Source organism: Fulmarus glacialis, unplaced genomic scaffold, assembly GCF_000690835.1.
Source record: "Fulmarus glacialis isolate BGI_N327 unplaced genomic scaffold, ASM69083v1 scaffold16802, whole genome shotgun sequence".
Lineage (NCBI taxonomy): Eukaryota > Metazoa > Chordata > Aves > Procellariiformes > Procellariidae > Fulmarus > Fulmarus glacialis.
This window is the reverse complement of record NW_009200259.1, coordinates 26,327-52,984: the sequence shown is the minus strand read 5'-3', so window position 1 is coordinate 52,984 and position 26,658 is coordinate 26,327. Positions and strand designations below refer to the sequence as shown.

General features: G+C 43.7%; 1 protein-coding gene across 1 annotated transcript in view; it reads left to right on the top strand.

The window, feature by feature from the left end:
* Window positions 1-356: 356 nt before the first annotated feature.
* Window positions 357-26,658, top strand: part of LOC104069627 (neural-cadherin-like) — a 49,584-nt gene continuing 23,282 nt past the window's right edge. The window contains exons 1-14 of the mRNA XM_009573551.1: window positions 357-483; window positions 7,701-7,895; window positions 8,358-8,583; window positions 9,887-10,091; window positions 10,498-10,609; window positions 14,904-15,153; window positions 16,054-16,196; window positions 16,564-16,736; window positions 17,082-17,250; window positions 18,499-18,669; window positions 21,821-21,993; window positions 22,109-22,276; window positions 23,206-23,455; window positions 26,141-26,268. Of these exons, the coding sequence (XP_009571846.1) occupies window positions 357-483; window positions 7,701-7,895; window positions 8,358-8,583; window positions 9,887-10,091; window positions 10,498-10,609; window positions 14,904-15,153; window positions 16,054-16,196; window positions 16,564-16,736; window positions 17,082-17,250; window positions 18,499-18,669; window positions 21,821-21,993; window positions 22,109-22,276; window positions 23,206-23,455; window positions 26,141-26,268 (2,490 nt within the window). The remainder of the gene's footprint in view (window positions 484-7,700; window positions 7,896-8,357; window positions 8,584-9,886; window positions 10,092-10,497; window positions 10,610-14,903; window positions 15,154-16,053; window positions 16,197-16,563; window positions 16,737-17,081; window positions 17,251-18,498; window positions 18,670-21,820; window positions 21,994-22,108; window positions 22,277-23,205; window positions 23,456-26,140; window positions 26,269-26,658) is intronic.

Below are 26,658 nucleotides of genomic sequence, written 5' to 3'. Positions count from 1 at the left end.
GGGGAGTGTTGTTGACACCCCTCTTGTTGGGGAGGGGTGTGAAGTGTGGTACCCTTAAACTCTAAGGATAACAGTTTCTGATTAGTCTTGTGTTTTCTTCTGTCTTCCTGCACAAATCCCCTTTGTTTTCCTTCCCTTGATCTTTCCTGAGGCTCCTCAGATCTGTCATATGTTTGGGAGACTGGAGCATGAGCTGCACGTTGTAACCCCTGGTGACTGTAACATTAAACGTAACAAAAAAATGAAAAACATTTCTTGTGGCAAGCAGATTGTCTGGTCTCTGCTATAGATCTTGGAAATAGGGGGTGGTTCCCCCATCTTCACGCTGAAGAGCCGTGTTAACGTGGGAACGCGTCATGTCGGCCGTGTTCGTTGGGATGGCTGCTGCCTGCCGTCACGTTTTGTGCAAGCTGCTGCCTGCAAAGCGTTTTACCCTACTGCCTCCATACCTGCCCTGTCTGCAGGGGGGTCTGGAGCCTGAAGGCAACTTAAGCCTAAATAAATGAGTCCTTTTTTTTTTTCTTTTTGCTTCTACCGAAACACACTGATCTTTTCATAGTCTCCAGTATATCCGATTACATTTGAAAAAAATTACTCTTGAAAATTGTAATTTATACGGAAAATTGCAAATTTATGGGACAAGCATTTATAGGACTTCTAGGACAAGTTATATTTATAGGTATATGTACACACAAGATATTTTCTATCTCAAATATAATTTTGTATGATATTTGAGGTGGAAGTTTATTAACTTATTCAGTGTGTCAGGTGTTTTCTGGCAATTACATTCTTTTTAATTTGAGGAAATACAGGTCATTTGAAACTAATTTTGTGTTTCAGTCCTGAAGATGACAAGGGTTTCTTAGCCGTGATAGTAACCATTTCTCAGGGCTGGATTTTCTGGTGAGGGTTCAATAGCAAGCCAAAGCTCCTGTTGTCTGTCCCTGCCACTGCGGGGTAACAGTGTGGCCTGACAGCACTATGAGGGGCTGTGTAGGCATCCCGCCTGTCTTATTTCAAGCTGGGTACTTCAGAAATGTCTTCACATACCATGCTGTCTCTTTTACATTCAAATGATTCATTTTGCCAGAGGGGATATAAGCAAAACATAAACTACCATTTTTTATGCACGTTTTTTACTTCTCAGCTTCCCAACATTAGTCCTGTGAAACCCGCATCAGTCAGTGCAGCTCTAATCGTCATCTCGGGAAAAGAAAATTACTTCTGTCACGTTTCCTCCTTCCATTAAGGGAGGAAAATAAATGATTGAAGGAACACGGAATTGATACAAGCTTGCAAGAATGGCCACTTGCAGTTTAAAATCCTTTTCCAATTCTTTCTTTGCTTTCATCCTCTTGTCCAAGGATGGTGCAGGTATGTCTGCTCTGATCTGCTGAAGAGTGTTTAGCCCTCAAAGACAGAAGGTTAGCAGCTCTTCATTGCATGGATGGCCAGGTGGTGAGTTCCCCCATCCTTGCACTTGCTACACCCTAACCCTTTTACTTAGGTACCTCTAGGCTGGTGGTTGGTTGACATCTCTTTCATGCCATCTCTGACATGCTTTTCTTATATGTAAACAAGGGGTAGAGCTGAAGCCTTGGGGATATACTGGTATCTCAAGCAAAACCAGCCTCTTAATGTTGTCTTCTGGATTGATCATAACAAGACTCTTTTTCAAATGCATGGTGTGGAGGGCAAGTGTTTTATCCTGTTGATAGTCTTGTTTCACAGGCTATCGAGCCTGGTTTCCTAATTATTTCCTTCCTTTCAGTGGACGATTCATACTGACAAAATGGGTGAGCTGTAACATCACTGGGTGATGTTGCATTTTGATTTAATGGGATGCTGTGGTTGTGTCAGTGGAACAAAATAAAACACTATTGATTTCAGAGACCTAATCTGTTAATGCCTTTGCAGTTATGACAGTTGAAAAACTGATGCATTGCTGGGAAAAAACCCTACTTTATCAAGACTGTTTTTGTTTCACTGACTTGTTTCAAGTCAATGTAATAATTTTCCAGAGTATTTGATTGCCATGTGTCTGCAACACCTTAAAATCCTTGAGTTTCTCACGCCTGTTGTCTGTGCAAAGAGGAGACAGCTACTAGAACAGAAATGTTCATACTCCCGAGTAGCGAAGGCTCAAAGTGCTGCTTCTGAACATCTTTTTCTGAATGATAGTGCAGAATAGTGCTGTTTGGCTGGCCTCCGGTTAGTCTCTGGTGCATGTTCAACACTGCTTTTTTTAGAGTTTGGGACTTGCTTCAACTTAGACCTGACCTTTGTAACCATCTTTTCTTCATAGAATCATAGAATCATTTAGGTTGGAAAAGACCTCTAAGATCATCGAGTCCAACCATTAACCTAACACTGCCAAGTCCACCGCTAAACCAAGTCCCTAACCACCACATCTACACGTCTTTTAAATACCTCCAGGGGTGGTGACTCCACCACTTCCCTGGGCAGCCTGTTCCAATGCTTGATAACCCTTTCGGTGAAGAATTTTTTCCTCGTATCCAATCTAAACCTCCCTTGGCGCAACCTGAGGCCATTTCCTCTCGTCCTATCGCTTGTTACTTGGGAGAAGAGACCAACCCCCACCTCGCTACTTCCATTCCCTCCCTGCCAGAATTAGAGCTCTGATGTCTGTATGCAGATAACCTGGGCTGTTCTGTCAGCATGCTTGGCGGTTGCTTCAATTTAAGTTTTGTTTACTTGCACAGAGAGAACAGCTCTGCTCCTTCAAGCCTTAAAAGCAGAAATAAATGCTGAGGGGCTGAGGGAGTGAGCCAGGTCTCAGCTGCAGAAAGTCATTCCACCTGATATCTGAAATATATTACCACCTGCTGCTGTACCACGGCCCTCCAGGTTTGGCCTCATCCTGTGTTTTTCCTTTCATGTGTGGTGCTCTCTGTTTCTAGAGTGGCTTTCATTCCTTCCCTCACTTTTTACCTTTAAGCGAACAGCAAAGAAAAACAGAAGGTCCAAAGAGTGTTTATGCCAGAAGTTCCCTCAGGCTGCTGGGGAACAAGTGACACGTGAACATGTAAGCTTCAGAAATCAATGAGATGCAAAAGCTGAAGGGCAGGGGGATTAAAGTGTAATGGAAGGGATTTAACAGTCTTGCTGGTACGGTGCCCAGCAGGCTTTGCTATAACAAAGTGATTGCTGGCAGATATTTGTCTAGTCAGGTCTTAAAGATCTCATTGATGGATGATCTCTCACCTCTCCAGCCACTATCAAGTGCTCCATTATCCTTATAATTAAAAAATTGCTGGGGAATTTCCACCCCCTGCCCCAACATCTAACACAAATCTTTTCCTTGGGAATGAGAGTTTGTCACTTTTTGTTTCGTGGGGTAGGGAACAGCTGACTGACTTCATACATCAGTCCTTTGGTATCTCATAGAACTGTTAGCACATCCCTTGCAGTCTCCTGAAAATCTCCAGGACTTTCCACCTTTCTTGACAGGCCGTGTTTTCTGGCTGTGTTTTTTGCTCTTCTCTGGACACTTGCCAGCTGGTCCACATCTTTCTTGAAATCCAGTCCCCAGAACTTTAGTTCACTGGAACAGGTTACCCAGGGAGGTTGTGGAGTCTCCCTCCCTGGAGATATGGGGACACAGCCATGGGGATACGGTCCTGAGCAACCAGCTCTAGGTAGCCCTGCTTGAGCAGGGCGGTTGGACCAGATGACCTCCAGAGGTCCCTGCCAACTTCAACCATCCCGTGAGTCTGTGATCTGAGGCTTTGCTAGTGTCACAATTTTACCAAGGTTCCGTGAAGGCTGAATATGAGCCAGCAGTGTGCCCAGGTGGCCAAGAAAGCCAACAGCATCCTGGCCTGTATCAGAAATAGTGTGGCCAGCAGGAGTAGGGAGGTGATCGTGCCCCTGTACTCGGCCCTGGTGAGGCCGCACCTCGAATACTGTGTTCAGTTTTGGGTCCCTCACTACAAGAAGGACATTGAGGTGCTGGAGCGTGTCCAGAGAAGGGCAACGAAGCTGGTGAAGGGTCTAAAGAGCAAGTCTTATGAGGAGCGGCTGAGGGAACTGGGACTGTTTAGCCTGGAGAAGAGGAGGCTGAGGGGAGACCTCATCGCGCTCTACAACCACCTGAAAGGAGGTTGTAGTGAGGTGGGGGTTGGTCTCTTCTCCCAAGTAACTAGCGATAGGACGAGAGGAAATGGCCTCAAGTTGAGCCAGGGGAGGTTTAGGTTGGATATGAGGAAAAATTTCTTCACCGAAAGGGTTGTCAGGCCTTGGAACAGGCTGCCCAGGGAAGTGGTAGAGTCACCATCCCTGGAGGTATTTAAAAGACGTGTAGATGAGCCGCTTAGAGACATGGTTTGGCAGTGTTAGGTTAATGGTTGGACTCGATGATCTTAGAGGTCTTTTCCAACCTAAATGATTCTGATTCTATGAGTCTATTTAAATACACATTTCAGAGAGGGGGGAGGTGAAGTTTTTGTAAAAGTCCAGAAAATTGTCATTAATTTGAACAACACGAATATTTCCCCTGACACGGTGTCCTGAACTCAGTGAAATTTATTCCCTTGTCTGTCTTTTTTAAAGCATAAAGCTCTGGTTTAGGGCTGACATTTTGACGTGGTGGTGGTTTTTACAGTTCTTACAGCAGGATTAGGACTTCGTTATTGATTGATGCTTAACACTTGGATCACCTACATGGGACAATATTAAGGAATAAGCCATATAATTTTAATTCTTTGAAATCATTCTCCAGGTTTAACTAAATGGAAAAAATGCTCGACTAGATATTCATCTCCGCAGAAATTAGAACTGTCTGAATTAGACCAATGAATGAACAAAAATATTTTTTAATGCCATGTGCCTACAAGTTTTCATTCTGTTACTTGGCCCTAGCAAAATGACACTGTCTATAGCTGGATTAATTAAGACGTGTGTTTCTCAGCCCTCTGTCATGGTTTAACGCAGCAGGCAGCCAAACACCACGCAGCCACTCACTCACTCCCCCCCCACCAGGGGGACGGGGAGAGAATTGGAAGGGTAAGAGTGAGAAAACTCGTGGGTTGAGATAAAGACAGTTTAATAGAACAGAAAAGGAAGGGAATAATAATAATAATAATGATGATGATGATGATGATAGAATATACAAAATGAGTGATGCACAATGCAATTGCTCACCACCCGCCGAGCAATGCCCAAAAAACAGTGATCGCTACGTCCTGGACACGCCTACCTTTCATATACTGAGTATGACATCACTTGGTATGGAATACCCCATTGGCCAGCTGGGCCAGCTGTCTTGGCTATGCTCCCTCCCAGCCTCTTGTGCACGTGGCAGAGCATGGAAGCTGAAAGTCCTTGACTAGCAGGGTACTTAGCAACAACTAAAAACATCAGTGTGTTATCAACATTCTTCTCATACTAAATCCAAAACACAGCACTAGGAAGAAATTTAACTCTATCCCAGCCAAAACCAGGTCACTCTCCCTCTTGGCTATGGATAAAATACTGACCGCTACAGCTGCTCTTGTGAGCCACTAGCTCGTGCTGAGGGTTGTGCCTTGTGTTACACCAAGCAATACAGAGGAAAAAATTCTTAGAGGAACATGTTTAACAAATGTTCCCATGTATCCAATGTCGGTACATTAGAAAACCAGAAACCATGTAATCTAAGAATTTTCTCTAACTAAAGAAACCATGTCTTAAATTATTTTAAATACTTTAAAAAACCCACAAAACTTCAATGAAGTCTTTTCTCTCCTGAGAATGATTACCTCTGGTAAATTTGTCCAGCACGTATTTTTACTGTGGGGTAAGGCTGCTCGTAAATACAGGTTTTGCGTGTCAGCGGATGTCTCTATCTGTGGGTAGTCTTTTATTTAGTATCGGATCCCTGAGGTCTACAGTTAAAATTTGTTTGGAATTTCTAGCTTGCTTCTTGCCTTTGGTGCTGTTTTTTTTCACATGCTGCTGTCTTCTTCCATCCTATGTGAAATGTGGCCTTCCTGAAGGCAGAGGTCAAGGGTTTTCTGTACGAGACATACGTACACCCGGGTGGGTGTTTCTTTTGATGGTGGTGTAGCACTTACAGACCTGCAACCTCAGTGCAGTTTGTTCAAGTAAGCGATCATGTTTTATCAGGCAGACAATGTGCATTTCTCATATGTACTTTTCTACTTCCCCTCCTTTCTACATTTAGTTTCTTTTTTTTTTTAATTTGAACTTATTTTATATATTCAATAATATATTCATTTTGATTTGAAGTCAAATCTCAAGACCACCTCTGGAACACAAATGAGCTTAGGAAAATTTCTTCAAGAAGCTCACAGTACCTTTAGCATCTGTTAGCAAGTTGCTGTGAGTTCAAAAGGCTTGAATTTAGGTCTCCCAAGAGGTAAAATACTGTGATCTGGAAGTATTTAAAAGACATGTAGATGTGGTGCTTAGGGACATGGTTTAGTGGGCATGGTGGTGTTGGGTTGACGGTTGGACTCGATGATCTTAGAGGTCTTTTCCAACCTTAATGATTCTGTGATTCTATAATTCTACGGGTTCTTTGCAGTAGAAAGTTCCTTCTCTTTCTTCTCTGTGGACAGCCCTTCTGCACGTCAGGGATTCACCCCTTTTCTTGGGCTGGCACTAGCGGTGGCACACCACCCTGGGAGCAGATCTGGGGTGATCCCAGGAGTTGTCGCACTGACAGTCAACCCTGCTACCTGAACACCCTCAGATCGTGCTACTGGTTGGAGATCAGAGGCGAGCTGGGTCAGACACACAGTGGGGTGGGTCCTTCCAGGCTGCTCCCAAGTCTGACAGTCCAAGGGCAGATGCAATCATCTGCACCCGTTGTTTTAGGTATCGGAGTTCACTTCTTAGCCAGAAAACAATACAGGCGCAGTTAATGTATGTGCCATTTTTCTCCAGGGATTCAGGTAGAGGTGCTTGCTCCCAACTCCAGATCCTCTATGCCCAGTAGAGAGCAGCTTGTGCTGTGCTGCCCCTGCCAGTACGTAGGGCTTGCTCTCTGCCTGCAGCTGCTGGCTGACCTGCCCCTTCGCTTGCCTCGCCCTGCAGCAGCAAAGCCCAAGGCTTTGCCTTGGGGGGGTTCCATTTCAAAGCCCATGTTTCACTCACCTAAGATGCAACCAGATGGGATGCTGGGGGCAGAAGGGGAAGGCACGTCTGCCTTTCCTTGAATTTCCAGTGGTTTGAGAAAACTAAACAAATTGGTGTTGGAGCGGGAAGAATTATAGGGAGTTTTGATTGCTTACACTTCCACTGATTTTTAAGAGAAATATTTCAATAAGCCCTAAACTTGATTTGGTAAAACTGGCAACGTTTATGCTGAATTTGTTGAAAGAAATTTTGTTGAAAATTTCTGAATTTGTTGAAAAGAAAAAGGCCAAATTTCACCCAAGTCTGGATAAGTACGCACTTAAAACTGTGTCATGGCAAGTGTGTAACTGACATAGTATTTAATATGCATATCTAACTAATTAAAAGCTATTATTGAAAGTATTTTTAATTAGTTGTTAACTGCACTTAATGCACATACAGCTGCCAAAGTCCGTATGTATACTCAATTTTTTGTGCATGCAATATGATGAGTGTGATGGGCAATTCAGTTTGTTTACAGATACTAACGGATAAGATCTTAAACATTCCTGACTAAAGTTTGTGAACAAGCTGTCTAGAAATCCGTGCCTCTTTTGCAGATAACGACTGGTACCTCTGCCACGTGACACTCCTTGCCCCAGAAGAGGAACTTTTGTCCTGGGGCATGTACCCATATCCCTACCTGGCACGTGTCGATCCAGACGCCCGAAAAGGCACTCTCATCTACCAGCTTGTCGCGTATTACAGTAACAATGAAAACACCAGCGCTGGGATAACTTACACACTCATTGCAGGTAGGTGTGTTCTGAAAAAAATGGTAAAATTCTGTTAAGTTGCAGATTTTTCTTAACAATTTCCCATTTTATCATTTCATTGATAGATTTTTCCCTTGGGGAATCCTTAAACATACAGCAGGCACAGCAAGTAGAAGCTGGAGGTGCTTTAAGTGAAACAGTTATGTGGATGGGAATCTTGCTTGCTGCCGCTTTCTTTGCTTTACTTCTATTTTGAAATCGATTGCGGCCTTACTGTTAGGTTAAGGCTCCATTTCTTGCCTGTTCTCGTCTCTTTTATGCTGCACCCGTCAACAGAGCATGGTGTAAGTGGAAGATAAGGTGCAGAACTGGAGAGAAACAAAGAAGTGCAGGCAAGGACGTAGGTAGATGATTTGGGGATAGCTTACCTTAAAATAGTGAAGATGCAAACGTTCTTGCTGTGGGGCATTTTTCAGACCAGCTTTGTGCATATATTGATAGGTGGTGAAGAGCGATTCCGAGTAGATAAGGATACTGGCATTATCATGACGACTGGCTTGCCTTTGACATGGAACAAGGAGTACATGGTTACTGTGGAAGCCACTGATGAGTACGGCAACAAAAGCCCCTACGCCTCCATTTCCATCCTGGCAGGCTCCCGACCTCCGCAGTTCACTAACATGTCCTACAGTGTGTTTGTCCCTGAAAATACTCCAGCAGGAGAAAAGTAAGTTGTACTTTGTTAGGTGAGCTTCCCCCCTGCAGTCCGAGAGGAACTTCACAGAGCACAATAAAGTGAAATTTTTGTGTTGTTGCTTCTCAGGACTATGCATATGTGTTTGCCTATTACATTTCAAAAACAGCATTGTGTTTTCTAAAAGAAATGATGCCTTTTCTGGTGTTTGAGAGTCTCCAGTGTGGCACATGGTGTAGTCTGGGATGCTGAAATTATTATTCTCTTGGGGTCTTATTGCATTGCATCGTGAATTAAAACAGCCAAACTCCTGGCTGTGCATCTCCTGCAGCACTTCAGATATAAATGAGTGCTTGAAAAATACTGTCTTTTAATTAACCAGATTTGTAGTTGTTTGTATCCCATTTGACTTGTATTTACATTTTTAGAAAGGCAAGTCATTGCCAGACTCTTGAGATAGCAACGCCCGTGTGAAGCGCAAATAGATACAGCTAAGTCTCCGAGGGGCTCTGCCGTCGCGTGAAGAGTAGCTAAGCCAACCCACAGAGGGGAGATGCTGCTGAGCTGGCTCTGGTTTTATTGTCACTGTTCAGCTGCTTGAGAGCAGCGTGGGCTTTTAAGGCACCACGTAGCAGGTGGAGCCGTGCCATAGGGCCTTGGAGGAGTAAGAAACCTCAAAATAAGCTGATGAAGTAGGAAAAACTACTGGAGATGTGCTACTTACTCCTTAAAAGAGACTGAATGGAGGGAAATTTGTCTCCTTCCCTGGAGCTTTCACTGAGATGGGCTTAAAGTATATTGTCACGCTGGCCAGAGACTGCTGTGAGAGATGGAGCTTCAAAGCATAAGTCATGGTAGGGAGGCAAACATTCATTTCATGTCCTGCCAAGGCGGACAGCAGGGTCTGGAAAGGCCCTGTGCTTCATGGGTTTCCCATCCATCTCTGAACCAGTTCCTCTGCTGAATATACAGCTTCAAAGAAAGTCAAAAGTACAGTAGCTCAGTTATCTCTGTAACTGAAGTTAACCCAGCAACTGCTGTCAAATATTTGGAAGGGTACAAAAAGGAAGAAAAAGATGTTTTCATGTTAGTAGGGTGTTGAAACGGGTTGTTATCCCAGCCCTTCTGTGTCAGGGGATCAGTTTGGTGAGAGAAGAGAGGGTAGGTGGGCTCCCTGTAGCACAGGGATTTCCAGTCTGAATACAAAGCTGAGCCCAGCATTGACAGAGTGAGCAATTCACCTTTCGTCATCCTCATCTTCCTCTTCTAGGTGCTCAGGAGACAGCTTTTGTTGTTGTTGTTTTGAAGCAAAGGGTTATTCTCTCATTCTTTACAGAGTAGCAGTTGTTGAGGCTGTTTCTTTCCAGAGCCAGCCTCTTTCGTACACTCTGCTGACAAACCCCAGCGGGCTCTTCAGGGTGAGGCAGGAGAGCGGAGAGCTCAGCCTGACCCACCCCGTGGACTACGAGAGCGAGCACCACCTCTATCACCTCTTACTGAAGGCCATGGAAGTTGAGAGCACTCTTAGCAGCGTGACTGAGGTACGTGGATCACTTCGCTTCCTACCCACTGTCTCTGCCATCTTCGTTACCTCGTTAGCAGGACCAGTTACACACAGGGATAGCCGAGAGAGCTCGTGAAGATGCTTGGGAGGGAGGAGGCCTTATGGTGCAGGCAGAAGGCTGGGCTCTGATCTGGGCTCAGATCTAGGCTCTGCGAAATACCTCTTGTTATTTCTCTTTAGTTTTGCCTCCCATCTGCTTGGAAGCAGAGGAGATGATACTTCTGTGTGTTACAGGAGTAGTCTGAGAAAACAGTTTAGCATCGGAGGCATAAGGACAGGACAGCAGCAAAAACAGTGACTGCCCAGGCAGTGTCCAGAACGAGGTGCCCGTTTTCCTAAGTGTAGAAAGTAAAATCTCCTCTCAGCATGTCTTTTTGTCTCAGGTCATGGTCCATATCACCGACGAAAATGACTGTTCTCCTGAATTCCAGCACTTCATTTACAGCAGAGACAACATTCCCGAAACCATTCCTGTTGGCACGTCTCTACTGCAAGGTGAGGACCATCCCAGTACCTTTTGTTTCAGTCTTGCCACAGAGCTGCTAGTTTGCATTACATGTTCCTGTTGTCACCGTGAGGAAATGCTGTCCCTTCCACAGCGAGCACTGCCTCTGTAAGATGTGGACAGTAGCCTTCCTGGAGAGCTGTAGGTGGCTTTTAGGTATCCTCGAAGTAGAGTTGTGAGTGTCTTCAGCTGAGGACCACTGTGCTGTGTCACACAGCTGTGCCCAGGGAGGGATCCTGTGGTATCCCAAGAGCAGTTAAGGCAGCTGACAGGCAGTGACTTAGTGGATTGCCATAGCTTGTTTCCTTTAAATCTTGTGCTGTTTTTTGACTCAGCTTGGTCATCTTTTTGTGTCCTGGAAGCAGCTGCAACTAGTTTTTGTTTTCTTAATATGTTAAGGAAAAAAAGGAGTTTTTTAAATGGGCCGCTAGTTTTATCAAATAGGTATTAATGCTGTACAATTGACTTACAAAGTGTTAAAGGAGAAACCTTTGGAAAGCCTGTGAACGTTTATATTTATGATTGTGGCCTACCAGTCATCATTCCAAGTTTGTTGTGTTTAACATGGCCATATATCACTTGCACATAAACCCTGCATGCACAGACAACATTTTTAGAGGCTAGAATAGTATCCTGTTGAAAGATTAGAGCTGTTGGAAATAATTTTAAGTCCCAGGTTCAACCAAAACTTCAAGGTCACTCTTGAAATACTGTGGTTACACAAATAAGGAGTGAACTTGGATGATGCTGCACCACTTGTCTCAGTCTTCGGAGTCCAACAGACAAGGAACAGAAGTCCATTCTCCAACCTGTTTCACTGGAGTCAGTTAAATGCCTTCAAAGATGTCTTGAGATCTGACGTAGTCTGTCGTGATGTGATACATGCCGAGGTGTGTTCTGCCTAAAACTGGGAGAACGCTTTCAGGCTCACTGTCAGTATTCAAACTGAAAGTAGGGGCAGGTGCTGGGGTAGTACGGGAACACGGGCTGAGACCTCAGGAGGGTTATGAACTGTGTGAGAAATGGGTAAATGCCCATTGGGTAAGGCAAGACCTAGCAAAAATTTACATGTCTAAGATGTGACTTTTGAAGACAACGATGTAAATTTTCCTGAATTTGAAGCTGAACACGTGCAGGTTGCAGTGGTGATAAGAAGCTTAGCTTCCCTTGCATAGCCACATGCTGATAAGGGAGCCGCAGGGGCTGCTTTCTCTAAACACTTACCAAGAGAGTTCAGAGCTTGCTGTCGCTCACTTTTTGGTTTAATGGCTCTTGGGAAGAAGTAAGTTGATCGGAATGGTCAACTCCTAAAATTCCTAAGCATGTGATTTTCCTTAAAGACATAAATGCTCTTCTCTCCAGGAGAATTGTAAAGCTGATCAAAAGTCACCCAGTTGTGGGGAAAAAATGTATGCCCCGTGTCCAAAGCAAGCAGAACGGCAAATCTGTGCAATTGCATCCCATTTGGTTGGGATGGGGTACATTTTAAGAGAAAGAGCTTTCTTAGAAAAGAAAATGCGAGGTGGAAGTATAGTGACAGTCAGTGAAAACGAGTGGGTGAACACTCACTTGGTGTTGAAGGGCTGAGCAGCATTGGTAGTGGCTGCAAGGAAGCTGTATGTGCCTGTCACCCTGTACTCTGTGCAGGATGAGTGCTGTGCCACTAACCCTGACTGCCAAAGCAAGTGTCATGTGAGTAAAAAAAAAAAAACCAGCTATAGTTCCTTGAGGGGTGGGATGTTGCAACCTCAGAATGTCCCACAAACAAAAATAAATGCAAATTCGAGATGGGCTTTGCTATCGATGGCAGTGAAAAAGGTAGTGTGATAAAAGATAGGCCATTTGTTAAAACTGTGGATGATGTAAATGTAGGTTTTAGTTCATCAACCATTTTTATTTTAACACATTCGAAGTCTGGCTTTTATCATGTTTGTAGAGCTGATGCTACGCTAGCTGAGTCAGTCTGTCTGCTTAGTCATTACGGGCAGGTTTATGCTCACTGCATGTGCTTTAAGATGTTTGGATGCAAACAAGCTATGATCTGAAAAGCATGGAGGGATGCTCTCAGCAGGGGTTAGCGTACTCCTTCAGCTGCACCACTGTGCCAGTAGAGCGAGGCTTAGAGTTGTAGCTGGCAACTTTGTGCTAACATACCAGGCTTTGAGCTGGAGTTAGCTTGCACTGAGCTAGCTTAGAGCATGGGTAGAGGTAGCACAGACCTGTTCGTGGTTGCTATATGACCCTCGAAATACCTTTGCAGTGCAGATCAGTTTGCAGGATGGAACAAAATGGAAGGGGAATGGAATTCCCAGTTGCTATTGAGAAGTAAGGCACGTCTTTGTCATGTACAAGTAAGTGTCATGCTCCCTATTTGCCAGAAACATCTGGGGAAAAAAAAGTGTGATCGTTAAGCACATAAAATGTATTTTTGTGAATGGTTACAATATCTTGCTAATGACTCTGCAAATTAAATCAGAACTTTTCAAATCAAATATGTTTTCACTTTCTGCATATCTTTCTGTCGTGGTTTAACCCCAGTCGGCAACTAAGCCCCACACAGCCGCTCGCTCACTCCCCCCTGATGGGATGGGGGAGAGAATTGGAAGGGTAAAAGTGAGAAAACTCGTGGGTTGAGATAAAGACAGTTTAATAGGTAAGGCAAAAGCCGCGTGCGCAAGCAAAGCAGAGCAAGGAATTCGTTCACTGCTTCCCGTCGGCAGGCAGGTGTTCAGCCATCTCCAGGAAAGCAGGGCTCTATCACGCATAACGGTTAGTTGGGCAGACAAACGCCATCACTCCGAACGTCCTCCCCTTCCTTCTTATTCCCTCAGCTTTATATACTGAGCATGACGTCATATGGTATGGAATACCCCATTGGTCAGTTGGGTCAGCTGCCCTGACTCTGCTCCCTCCCAGCTTCTCGTGCACCTGGCAGAGCACGAGAAGCTGAAAAGTCCTTGACTAGCAATACTTAGCAATACTTAGCAATACCAAAACATCAGTGTGTTATCAACATTATTCTCGTACTAAATCCAAAACACAGCACTATACCGACTACTAGGAAGAAAATTAACTCTATCCCAGCCGAAACCAGGACACTTTCTAAAAACAATACTTGATCACTAAATTTAACAGTTTTAAGTCACTTTCATTTCAATCTTTCTTGAGTTTTTAATATATTTAGGTTTTCAGTACAGCAAGAGAGTGATTGACTCTGAAGCCCTTGCTTTTGTAGTGTGTTACACACCCAAACATTTAGTCACAGTAGGATTTTGGGAGATATTAAACAAAATGTTACAACAACCTTAAATGTCCTTTTAAACTGAGATGAGTAACTTTCCACAGGCAGAGGTGGTTGAGTTTTTTGCAACTAAGTGGCACAGCGTTTCAGTGTGCTTTTTGAAATCTTTCTCTTCCCCTTTAAGGGGAATTAACCCCTTTGAGTTAATGTTCTGATAGTGATGGGTCCTTGTTTCTTTGTCTCATTTTTGGATGACGCTGTAACTCTCTGCCATGGTGTCCATGCACTGCAATCACTGTTCTGCTTCAAAAAGGCTGTGTGCTACCGCGGTGGCTGCATCTGTGTCCTCCTGGTAGAATAAGGAGTTTGTTTAATACCAGCGTGGGTACGAGTACAAGCCTTATTGTTTGGCTAGAAAAATGGCAGGGTAATTAAAGAGGTGAGCTCCTGCTCTTAAAAATCACTTTTGATACTAAGTTGTGAGCTCTAGCTCTTTGTTCTGCTGATTTGCTGCTTCTGAGCAGATGGGACACCCAACGCACTGAATAAACACTTGCTGGGGAGGAATGTTTAATCACTCTTTGTACCTTGAAGCGCCAGGTAATTAAAAAGTACTTTAGCTATAACATAACTGGGAGCTAATTAAATTTGAACGGCATCCCTGGAGAGAATGAGGACACAGTTTATGACTGATAATGTTCTACCAACATGCATATTGATTGTGCGGTAATTACCAGTGTTGACTGCTATTTGTACAAAGCATGTTGTATAGTATTGGGATCACAGCTCTCTTGCAAACCCGCCTTGCTGCGATCACTCAGGCTGGGTTGGAGGAGGGGAAGAGTTGTTTTGCTTTTTTACTCCCAGCCTCCTGCTGACTTCCCAGACTCTTACCACAAAAATAAGGGCTTTATGGATAAAGCAGATTTAGGTGACGTCTGTTCTCAAAAAAAAAAAAAGTATCTGAAGTTGACTTGGTAGGAAATAGCATAACCAAACCTCTTCTGCAGCATGACCGTTCTGTTAAATGTGTTCTCTGATAGTGCTTGCAACAGACTGCGACTCTGGCTCCAACTCTGAGATCACTTACTTCATCCAGAGCACTGATTTTTCCATCACACGTTCCGGGGTCATCAATTCTAACCAGAGGCTGAACTTTGAGCGAGCAAACCATATGTATGAGTTTGTGGTGATAGCTGTCGATAAAGGACATCCCCCTCGGACAGGGACGGCATCTGTGCGGATTCGAATGGCCAACGTGAATGATGAGGCTCCTGTCTTCTCCCAGTCCGTGTAAGCCAGCTTGAATGCCTGCTTTGGTTTCCACAGATGCTGTTCATATATGTAACCTTAATAACACTTGGCTACACGGTAACTTGTTGTTTTGTGCAACTATAAGTATCAGTAAAATCGAGGGGTAATTTGTATGAAGAAAGGCTTTAGAAGTTGCCCTTTCATTTCTAGATTGTATCCAAAAACTACACCAGTTGTGATACCAGCATACTGACTTTATATTTATAGAGAGAGAACCTAACTCTATAGGGAATGATTTTGACTGTGTTGACTTCTAGGTCTCAAAGTGATTGTCCAAGTATAACTATATGACAGATAAAGATGGTAGTTAGCAAACATTAAAACTTAATTTTATGATCAGCAGATTGTATTATAAGCTAATTTCATGAGGCCCTGCTTGTTTATAATGCCTTCTTTCCTTTCCTGAATGAATACAATTTCTATTTTTTGCACAAGTTTAAAGTATGGACATGTTTTAAATACAAATCTTACATTTATTTACAAAATGAAATACTGTTTTACATTCATCTCTGTAGTATCTGATGCTTTCCATTAGTATATAGGAACATAAGAAACACTGCATGACAGATACTAGTCCTTTTTCTCGTCTTTAGGAGACAAGTGATCCTGGTTTGCAGTGCGAAAGTAATATGGTGCATATTGATATCTTCCAAAAGATCCTTGGAAATTACATATACCAAAAATGCAGGGTTACAAACCTAAAATACATACAAAGATGATCAAGTCTCGTCTTAAGCTGATTAAAGATTCTATGACTGCATGCCCAAAGCTTAAAAAAAATTACATTCGTAATGAATTTAAAATCCTTGGCTGATTATTAACATGGTGGTGGTTATTCTGGTACTGAATGTGCTGCCACTGCTCCCTTATGTGCATCAGTTACAGAACTTTCCTTTCGGAAGATGCTGGTCCCAGCACCTTAGTGGCTACTGTTCGGGCAAAGGACCCTGATGGAGATGGGCTGCTATATCTAATTACAGGAGGCAATGAGGAGGGCAACTTTGAACTGGATAGTCAGAAAGGTAAGGAAAGAGGTTTTAGAACACAGTTATTTACTGTCTAATCTGCATTGACTCTGCTTCACCTCAGTGTCAAAAATCATAAGAAAGCACCATATTTTTATAATCTGCAAATGGGGATGCTTTGTATCAATGAGAATTAGCTCTTTGATATGATGGCCTTTCTCCAAATATCCTTTCTCCAAGTATCAACCAAAACTTGGGATCCTGGTCCAAGGACTGTGCAGTCTAAGATGACTGATTCCTATGCTTTGCAACCAAAATACAAACTGAACCAACAATACAGTGGCAGAGAAATGTGATGCTCACTTGATTTTGTTTGTTTGTTTACACGGTAAAATAAAGTGACACTTTATGCTTCCAAATTTAGGTATCATCAAACTCCGCAGAAGCCCACCACCCAACTTGAAAGGGCCACAATACACACTGAACATCACTGCGATAGATGACAATGCCTCCGGGGGACCCACCCCTCTCAGCAGTTTTGCTGAGGTTATTGTAGGAGTTAACGACATTAATAACAACAAGCCTGTCTTCAGAGAGGTAAGATGTCTTTCTGCAGATATTCTTTTCCCATCGGTAATTGGGGTTGTTAGACTCCTCTTGGCTACTGGTGATTGCCGGCGGGCTGAAGGGACTGTGTTTGCAGAGCAGAATGAATCTGTAAGTGAACACGCAGCTAGCTTTCTTCATACTTAAAGTGTAAAGTCTTCATTCTCTTTTTTTCCTTCCTCTCCCTTAGAGCTTGATTTCTTTGTGAGCATAAGTAATAGAAGTGATTTTCTTCTGAGTTCTTCTCAGACGTGCTGGAAAAAATATTGACACTGTGCAGCAAATTCATGTGGCTCTGTGTAATATATAGGGTTGGATGTTTGGGTGTATTTTTAGTGCACTTACTACAGCGACAGCACCTGGGTTCTGGAGAATCAGCCTCCAGGCACGTATGTGCTACAGGTAGAAGCCTACGATGCAGACCTTGGCGTCAACGGAGAGGTGAAGTATGGGCTTATGCACCGAGACGGAGCTTCCCTAGGCTTCAACGTTGACCCAGACACAGGTCAGTAGCTTTCAGGTTACTGAGATAAAATGAAAATGCCGTTGTATTGTAATGAGAATGCCACTGTATGAGTGTGTCCACGTGGGCTCATGCTTTAACAGTGTAACTGCAGGGTTAGCTGTAACAGCTTATAGAATAAACACTGGAAAAAGTTCAGGGTATATGGATAGCCATGCACATAGATTAAATTAAGATTATAGTGATTTAAATGACAAATTAAGTAGGGAAACAAACCCCAGTTCAGTAAGAAGACAAAAAGCTATTCTGTATCAGTTATCTTCCTATTGGATCAAGTGTAGCTATAAAAATGCAGAGCAGAAAGTGTGACTCTAACAGCTTCAGTTTGTTCTTCCCTTCAGTGTGGCCATGGTTTATTTCTCATCTCATGCACAAATAGGAGGTCCAGTGCAGTGCGTATAGAGTCAAAACCCTCGTACCAGAACAGGGCAGTGACAGACAGTCTTGATGCATTTCAGATGAAGTTATAAAAGTTGTTGATGTTTCTATAGTCAAAACAGTAAAGTGGGATATTTGCATGTCCAGGACTGTGCAGGAGACTGGAACGGCCTACAACAGAGCAGCAGAATCCTGATCCCCAGCATGGTAGAGACATAGGTCTGGAAGTGGCCTCAAGAAGGCCAGTTTAAAGTCTCCCAACCAGAAAAAAAGAGCTGAGACAGGGAGAGACTTGGTTAGTAGAGAGGAAAAACTGAAGATTTGGAGAAAATTGTTCGATTTATTAACTGAGCTATGTGATTCTACCCAATTTTAATCTGTTCAATGAGGCAGCCTCCAGCTCCTGTAGTAGACATGACTTTGGTCACATCACTTGTGCCTTCTGTGGTGTGACTCTTCCTCAAAGTAATAATGAGCTACCTTTGAAATATTCAGCTACTTGGACTATCACTGGGGTAAACCTAAGAGAGGCCTCTCGATGAGGAGGAGAAAGTCCCTCTGTGCTCCCTGAGAAGTGAGATAACAAGGTATTTGCACTGAAGCTCCTTATCAGGGCAGCAGGAGAGAAAGCTGTTGACTGCTGGCAGCGTGTGACATGTGAGGAGAGGAGAGACAGGGGAATTGGAGTTGGTCTCGTCCAAGATACACGTTGCAGGATTGGTGTGGATTAAGCTTGACAGTTGTACTGCGTGCGGTCAGAGCTTCCTCTCGTGCAGGAGATGTGCAGGTCCCTTTCTGCACATTCAGTCCTGAGGCTGTGACATGCAGAACAGGAGGTGTCTGTGTTCCCAGGAGTCGTCACAACCACGCAGAGTTTTGATCGGGAGAAGCAGAGGGAGTACATGCTGTCTGTTACTGCTACCGACCAGGCACAGGAACCGCTGATCGGCGTCTGTCAGATCACCGTCCTTATTGCTGACGTCAATGACAACGATCCCAAGTTTGAGAACAGTCGCTATCAGTGTGAGTGTTTCTTAACTACCTGTCCCAGTACTGCAGTATGAACCTGGTTAGTAGTTCCTTACAACGGTGGTCAGTTTTTTAGGTGACCAGTCTTCCTTTGCTGCCCACTAAGCCAGTTACCACTTAATCCATCATGAGTGGAAATATGCAGAATTGATCAGCCCTCTTTATTCATTGCAACACTCTTAAAAACATTGACAGTCTTCACTCCCACAGATGAGACAGATCTGATCCCTTCCCTTTGCGGCTTTTCCCTGCCCAGTTTTTCTGCACACTGAATTTTTATTTGATGTCCCAAACCAAAACATGACATCCTAACTGGGAATTCATCAACCCTGTCTAGAAGAGCAATTGTCACTTGTGTCTCTTTAACACAACACCTCTGTTCGAATAGGCTGGAGTGGTATTCATCTTTTGTCAAACAGCCCAAAATCCTTGGCTTCTAGCCTGCATTTGGCTGGGAGCCCCAATGCCCTGTAACTGTGCTGCTGAGCTAGCTTTTCCAGTTTGCCCTGGTGCCATTCCCTTTTTCATCCCCACATGACGTGCTTTTCATCAGTCTTTCATTTAATTTTACTTGATGCTTCTCCAGTAGAATCCTGCACTTCAGTACACTTGGACCCTGTACATCTGATGTCACCCACCAGTGAGGAGCGTACTCACTCGTTGCTGGAGTAGAACTGGCCCTTTCTTGCATAATTGCCTCAAAATGGCAAAAAATGATTGATGATGCATGTGACGACAACTCAGTTTTGGAGCTGTTTTGCCAGTTCTCTGGAAATGTCACGTAGGGCCAAGCAGTGACCAATGCCTTATTAAAATGGCTCATAAGATGGCTCATAAGTCATCCTTAGCATCACAGCTTTTAGCAGGATTCAAAAAGAGGTTGAATGCTTGCACAGCAGGATTTTAACAAGGAGGAGAAGTGACCTGCTAGGAAATAGTCTAGATATACATCCACACCTCAGACAAGGACAGAAAGAAAATTGTGTTGCACCTTTTAGAGTATCTTACAGCGACTAACTCCAAGTGCCAAATTGGTTAAAATGTGCAGATTGGGAATAGCCATTTGTGCATTCCTACCAGTGGTTTCTGCAAACCTGGCCAAAGCAGCACTGAGAAGTCAGGTGGGAGTGGTCTCACTGGAGAGAAATATTTCCAGACAGAGCAGAGAAGTCCTTGAGGTAAAGGTAATGTTTGTGCAAAGATGAACCTTTCTACTCTACCTTCAAACATGTCCTTCAGGTGAAACTGCCCAGGATTATTTTCTTCAGAAGTAGTGAAGCTGAGAGGTTGCATTTGGTAATTATGGTGACTTCGGCACTTCCGAGGAACGGGCAGATTTTTTTCTTTTTTCACAAACACAGGGTACCAGCAAAGGTCCTGAAGCAAAGGCAGCCCTTTGGGATGGGGAAACTGCAGATAATGAGGTCACTTTATGCATAGCACTTTTCCAGCATCTATACATAAGTAATCAATGTTTGTACGTCACAGAATTAAAAATAGCTTCTTCTCTAACAAGATCAAATGCCATTAGTCATAGGTTTCTATTCTTCCTGGAAACTGCTGGTTCTTTATTCCTCTGCACTAGGATGTTGGTCAAATCCCTGATTTAAGCCATGCATCTTATGATCTGCCTGCAAAACAGACATTAAAGAAATGCTTAACTCTATGCAGTTTGGATGGTATAGTAAGTGTTAGAGTTATGCCAGCAGCAAACAGAAGTACGTGAAATGAGAGAGTACAGCCCTTCCAAGTAATTTTGTATTTTTTCTTACAATGCAATTTAACAGGATTTGACTATAAAAGCATAGATTTAAACACAAAAAAGGATATTTTACAGTGTTTCTTAGCAATAAATTCCATTTTCATTGATCTATTTTAGTGCCAGTAAATCTCTTCTGAGAGTAGCTTTGGCTGTTACTGACATACCAGGGACATGAATCCTAGGCCAATTAAATGTCCTGGGGAATGAGGGAAGCTAATTAAAGCTCAAATTGTTCATGAAGCAAGTGGTTGTGATGGTTTAAGGTTTCACTGCCCCACTGCCACAGACTGTAGATATTAAGGGCAAAAACCAAAAGAGAAAAATGGCCACTCCGCTTTATAAATAGTATGCAATTCTGATTGTCCCACCTCAAAAATTCTAAAGGAGACGCATACAAGGGAGATCAAAGATATGAAACAAGAAGTGATTAAATAGACTGACTGGGTTGTCTAAACCTAACTGCGACAGCCTTCCCACTGCCAGGGCCATTTCAATACACTGAGCTGATGGAGTCTTAGTGCATGGAAGTGGCTCAAAAACACGATCAGGCAAGCACCCATGGCTACTTGGAGGAGGAATTGGGGCTGGGTGGCTGAGGATGGAGGGAAGAGCAGGGCCAAAGTCAGGGGCGTGGAAGAGAGGCAGTCGGCAGGGATGCGATAGCTTTGTACAAAATTGTGCCTCACAAAGAGGAGGGGAGTAGGAAATGACTGCTTGTGACACTCTGCCACCAGATTTTTAGATGGTGATTATAAAGGCAGGTTCAAAGAAGGATTGGTCTGTCTAGGACTATGGGCACAAAGACACGACCTTTGTCTCATATGGATTGCTGGGAACAGGGAGTGACCTAAGGAAAGGGGCGTGTATAAAATGATAATTGCCCTTGCCCTGGGCAGCTTCTCCAAAACACTGGGATGTTGGGGACATCTTCACTATGACCTGAGTCTTCATGCTTTGCGATTACCTACTGCCTGCCGCTGGCGATGCTGCTGCTGCCACTCACATTCAGGATTAATTCAATTCACACAGAATTCCTTTTGATGCCAACCTGCTTTTATCAGCAGCTGAGCCCAGCAGCCTGGGCTGTGATCTGAAGCAACGGGTGTGCGGGCGGCCGCGGGTTTGCCAGCACCGCCGTGGAGAGGGACGAGTAAACCTGCTTCACCAGCAGCTTGCTTAACAACAGCGTGTCAGGGGAAAGGGAAGGGGAGGCTACAAGAGGACTATAGACACTGTTAGTGACCATAATTTATAACCTGCCTCATTACAGAAACATTTAGTCTCCCATGAAGGGGACTGTGAGGTTTTACAGGAGTGTTTCTATTACACACAGCCTGGTAAACCAGAGCAAGACCTGCTGACAATACCTTTGTCTTTTCAAAGACTTCCTCAGCGAAGACACTCCAGTGGGGACGAGTTTCCTCCGTGTTGCAGCTCATGACAGTGACCAAGGTGTGAATGCTGCTGTCACGTACTCAATGTTAGAGCATCAGCTGGAGTACTTCCAGATCAACCCCAGCACGGGCTGGGTATACGTGAACCGCCTGCTACCGCAGGTAACGTGGAAGAAAGCAACCTCTGACCCTGCAAATCCATTGCAGAGGGTTAATTGCAATCTCTTGGTTTGTACAAAATGGTTTGCAAATATCCTTGATCTTCTTTGTTTCACAGACAACGCGCATTAGTCGCTATGTTGTAGCGACAGATGGAGGGAACAGAAGCAGCACTGTGGAGCTGACGGTAACTGTCACTAATGCGCTCAGCCAGCCGCCCCGGTGGGAGCAGAGCAGATACTGGGTAACCATCCCCGAAAACACCATTCGGGACACCAAGATAGTGGTATGTTAAAAGTGCAATTACTTCCCTCCCTCTTCTTTTCATTTCAACTTCTTCCTCTGTTGTGCTCTGTCTCCATGTCAAAAGTACGTGGATGCCCACTCTGCAACCTTACTGCGTTGTGCTGTGTCCTCATTAGCCTTCACAGCTGTGTGCCCCGTTAGCGTCTGTCAGGACGACCTGTTGTAGAACAGGCTGGCATTTCAGCTGGCAGCAGTTTTCCCAGTGAATTTTTAAACCAGTGGCTGTCAGGGTGTGCTCCCGCCGAAGCAAGACCTATGCCCTGCCTGTGTGGGAAATCCTTGAGTGTTCCCACCAAAAAGGCCAGCTCCTCACTCCTCCATCTTCAGTGGACTGTGCTGCCTGCCGGCATCTTTCCTACAGCTTTTCTCAGTTTCGCACTACAGCATGGAATGGCTGTAGTTTGCTTTGGGCTCTTCTAACCCAAACCAATTCCTTTTTAACCTGTACAGACTTACTCTTTAAGGATAGTCTCTTCCGTAAATTGCCAGGTAATTCCTGCCTTCCTCCTCCTGCGTGTAATATCCAAGCACATGCAAACTATTTAGGTTTTGTCCATACCTTGCCTGGTAAAATGTACCACTCAGTGGGGAAATGGTCTCTTTTTGGGTTGCTTTTGTTTTGGAAGGAGGAGAGAGGAGGGATTTCCTTTAGCCAGTGATGCAGTTCTTGCTTGACACATTTACAAGCAGGTAAATTTACTGCTGATTAAAGATCTGCATCAAACCTAAATGTTGTAAAATGAAACTCAGCTCTGTAAACTGTTTCTCTTTTGCCTGTTATCCAATTCATACAGGCGTGTATGTTCTTGGTGAACATACATGCATGTATGTTCTTGCCATCAAACTGAACATTTAACACTTGCAACCCTGCGCTTCATGAACGTATGTGGTGGCTCTTTTCTTCTTCAGACCATCAAAGCCACATCCCCTCTTGGTGATCCCAGGGTTACGTATAATCTGGAGGAGGGCCAAGTTCCAGAGACTAACATGCCAGTTCGTTTCTATCTGAAGCCAAACAGAGCTGATGGATCTGCTTCTCTTCTAGTCGCTGAACCACTCGACTTTGAGACAACTAAGTTTTTCACCCTGACAGTCCGGGCGCAAAACGTAGCAATGACCCCTTTAGCTTCCTTTACCACTGTTTGTGTGAATGTAACAGGTAAGCTTTGCTGCTGTTAAAGCAGCTCAATATTCTTGTTATTTTTAGTATAATACCATGAATTAAGGTAACATCCATGAAATGCCAAGCCACCTAAGAATGCTTTGTACGTTTCTGTACTGTAAAAGGAAGTTGTGCAGTCATTAAAAAGGTCTGTTTGAGACAATTTCTAAGTGCAACTATAAAATGTGAAAATGTGGTAATGCAAAAATGGGCTGTGTGAATGTTTATGCAACACTAGTGCCTGCTTTTATAAGTGTAATTGCAAAGATTTTCTTTTGATAGGAGGAAAAATCTAGTAAATGTCCCCAAGCTATTGAAAGGAGGTGAGTATTACTAGAAATGTTCTGTGCTATAGAAAGAGAAACAGCTCAGACAGATATCAAACAGAAACTCAATCTGTTTAGGGGTTGTTGTAACATTCAGAATTTGCTATTTAACATTGAGGTTGAAACTGTAGAAATGAAAATGCAAGGGTCCTGACAATAGGTACAGTTTTCAAAGATTTGATCTAACCCTTCTTACAGTGGGATCTTTTTGTAAAGCTTTGCTATAAATCCACATAAAACTATAAATCCGATTTTAATCCCTGCTTTTTGAAGCATCAGTGGAGTTACTTTTGATATGTAGTCATTTAGATGAAAATATGAATAAGTGAAGTCTCCAGCAAAAACATTTGTCTCGCTCACCACCATGGAAATGAGACACCTAAGTGGTAATTTGAATGGGAATCCAACTTTCCTGCTTCACTCTATCACAGCATTGTCCTGTCTTCCGCAGTCCACCAATGCAAAAACCCTTCAGATTTGTAGAGCAAGAGTCATTCAAGCAGGGTCTGAGCCTCATTGTAGGTTATGGACCCTGTGCTAAAAGATTTTTTTTATAGTGCAGTTATTGGTATCAGGATTTGGCAGAAACTTCATTTTGCTCACACAAGCAAAAATCCTTCTTCAATAACTTAGTATTTCATACGAAAAAAGTTTTACACACGTGTGTATGCATTAGTGGGAGAAAAAAGCGAGTTAAACACCTTTAAGAGAGAAATAACCACCAGAAAGTTTCATATGCAGAGTTGTCCTTTATTTATGCACAAGCACACAGCAAAGGAAGTCTTTTATAGCATCTTGTTTTCCTTACCTTGCTCAGTGAATTTGCTGAAACTTATCTCTAACAAGACATTCTCTTCTATAAAATATGAAAAAAAAAGCCTATTAGAAAGGAAGTTTTCACAGATGATTGTGCATATAAGAAAGAAAGAAAATTGGGATTTACGGGAGCCCACACTGACAACTTAAAAAAAAAAAAAAATTAAGACATGGGTCCTGCAAATAGTTGTGTGTCGGAATCAATGGAGTCATGTGGCAGTAGTAAAACTAAATGTGTGCTTAAGGGTTTGCAGAATGAGATATTAAGAATTTTGTCTGCTCTTCATAAAGACAGATGGATCCGAGGAACTGTCATTACAGCTCCTCTGCTTTGGCACTGTGCCACACACAGGAAAATGACTTTCTTAAAATGTGGCTGTTAAACTGTGAAAAGTGCAAAAAGATGTAGGGGACTATGCAGCATTTCTGAGTTTAGTCATCTTACAGATAAAGAGGAACACCAGACTGATTTGTCGTGGGTTGAGCAGGAGGACGTGATTCCAGAGCAGTTTAAATGGATCCGAGTCAGTGCTGCCGTAGTTCTCCTGCCTGTCCCTTGTGCTCACCTGGTCCTACACAGCAGTTTTAGGGAGAAAACGTGTCAGAAACTGGCCCTTCAAAACACTGGACATATGTTTTCCAGTTTAGGTCTCTACAGGGGTCAGGCGAGGAAGACAAGCAAGACCAGCACTGATATAGGCTTAACGTGCCTTTGCCTTGTGCCTAATCTGACCCGACGGCAGATGGCCGCTGCCGGGGCAGGCCTTCCTTTCTTCACCTCCACAGTCCCACCATGTCCCTTGCGTTGGATCTGGCGATTACACAGCTGCAGAGCGTCTCAGATCACAGCTAGCCCTTTTCTCTCCAGAAAGTCAGTCTCTCTCAGAGCAATAAAATGAGGACCGTCGACATGGAGCCACGTGATCCAGCTCGTGGGAAGGGGGATCCCGTGGCTTAGAGCAGGATGACAAGAGTGGGAAGATCAGCATGCTTCCTTTGGACATTGGCCAGTAGTTAGATGAGGGGAGGCTAATATGAAACTGCACCCTAAATAATCATTAGGTCCTACAGCCTAGCATAACTCTGGCTATACAGCGCTGCAAAGGCCAGGAAAGACTGTTTTACACACGTTCTTTGTCAGCGCTATAGACTCTGCAATTTTAATTTCCTTTGTATGTTAAACAGCCCTTAATAAAATGCTGAAATTAACTACTGCTGTAGTTAACCAGCTCTTTACAGACTGTGGATGAAAGGCCTCTTGGTCCTGGCATTCACGGACTTAGTGTAAGAAGATTGCTGGTCAAATCATTAGCTAGTATCTTAGCTGAGATTAGGCCACTGTCTCCCAGAAACTGCTCAATGTCTATAAAAGGCCTCCTGACAGTTGCCAAGAAAATGGGAACACCAAAAGCAGGATTGCTTCTTACTGTGAACAATGTGAGTTCTTTCTCCAAGCAAAATTATGACTGTGGAAAAAAAAACAGTAAAAAAAAGTCTTCAAACATTTTCTCACTGTGATCCCCATCACCTCCTTTTGCAGATGTCAATGATAACGTTCCATTCTTCGTGTCTTCTAACTATGAGGTGTCTGTGCCAGAAGGAGCTGATGTTGGCAAATCTGTGGTTCAGGTGTTGGCTATGGACTTGGATTCTGGCCTACATGGAGAGGTTTGACCTTACATCCAATTCTTTTGCTCCCAATAGGCAAGTTTTAGTATAGTAATTAGTGAGAGTGCTCAGACAGCAGATGACAGGGTAATGAGCCACAAACACTTCTTACGGCACTTGTCAAGCATTTGTCTAGCATATGCCCGATGTGCATAATGTGGGATGCAGGCAGAAAAGATGCTGTTCACGATCTTGGGATCCTGCATCACAGCAGCTCATCCTGATCCAGCAACCGTGACAAAGCACTGCTGCATGATTCTCAGGGTTGCTCCCATGGCAAGACAAGTGGAGGTGGCTGCAGAACGTGTTTCCAAACACTTGCTTCTTCAGCTCATTATTTAATTGACCATCAGTGATTATGGTATGGTCAATTAAATAACATTTCATTTC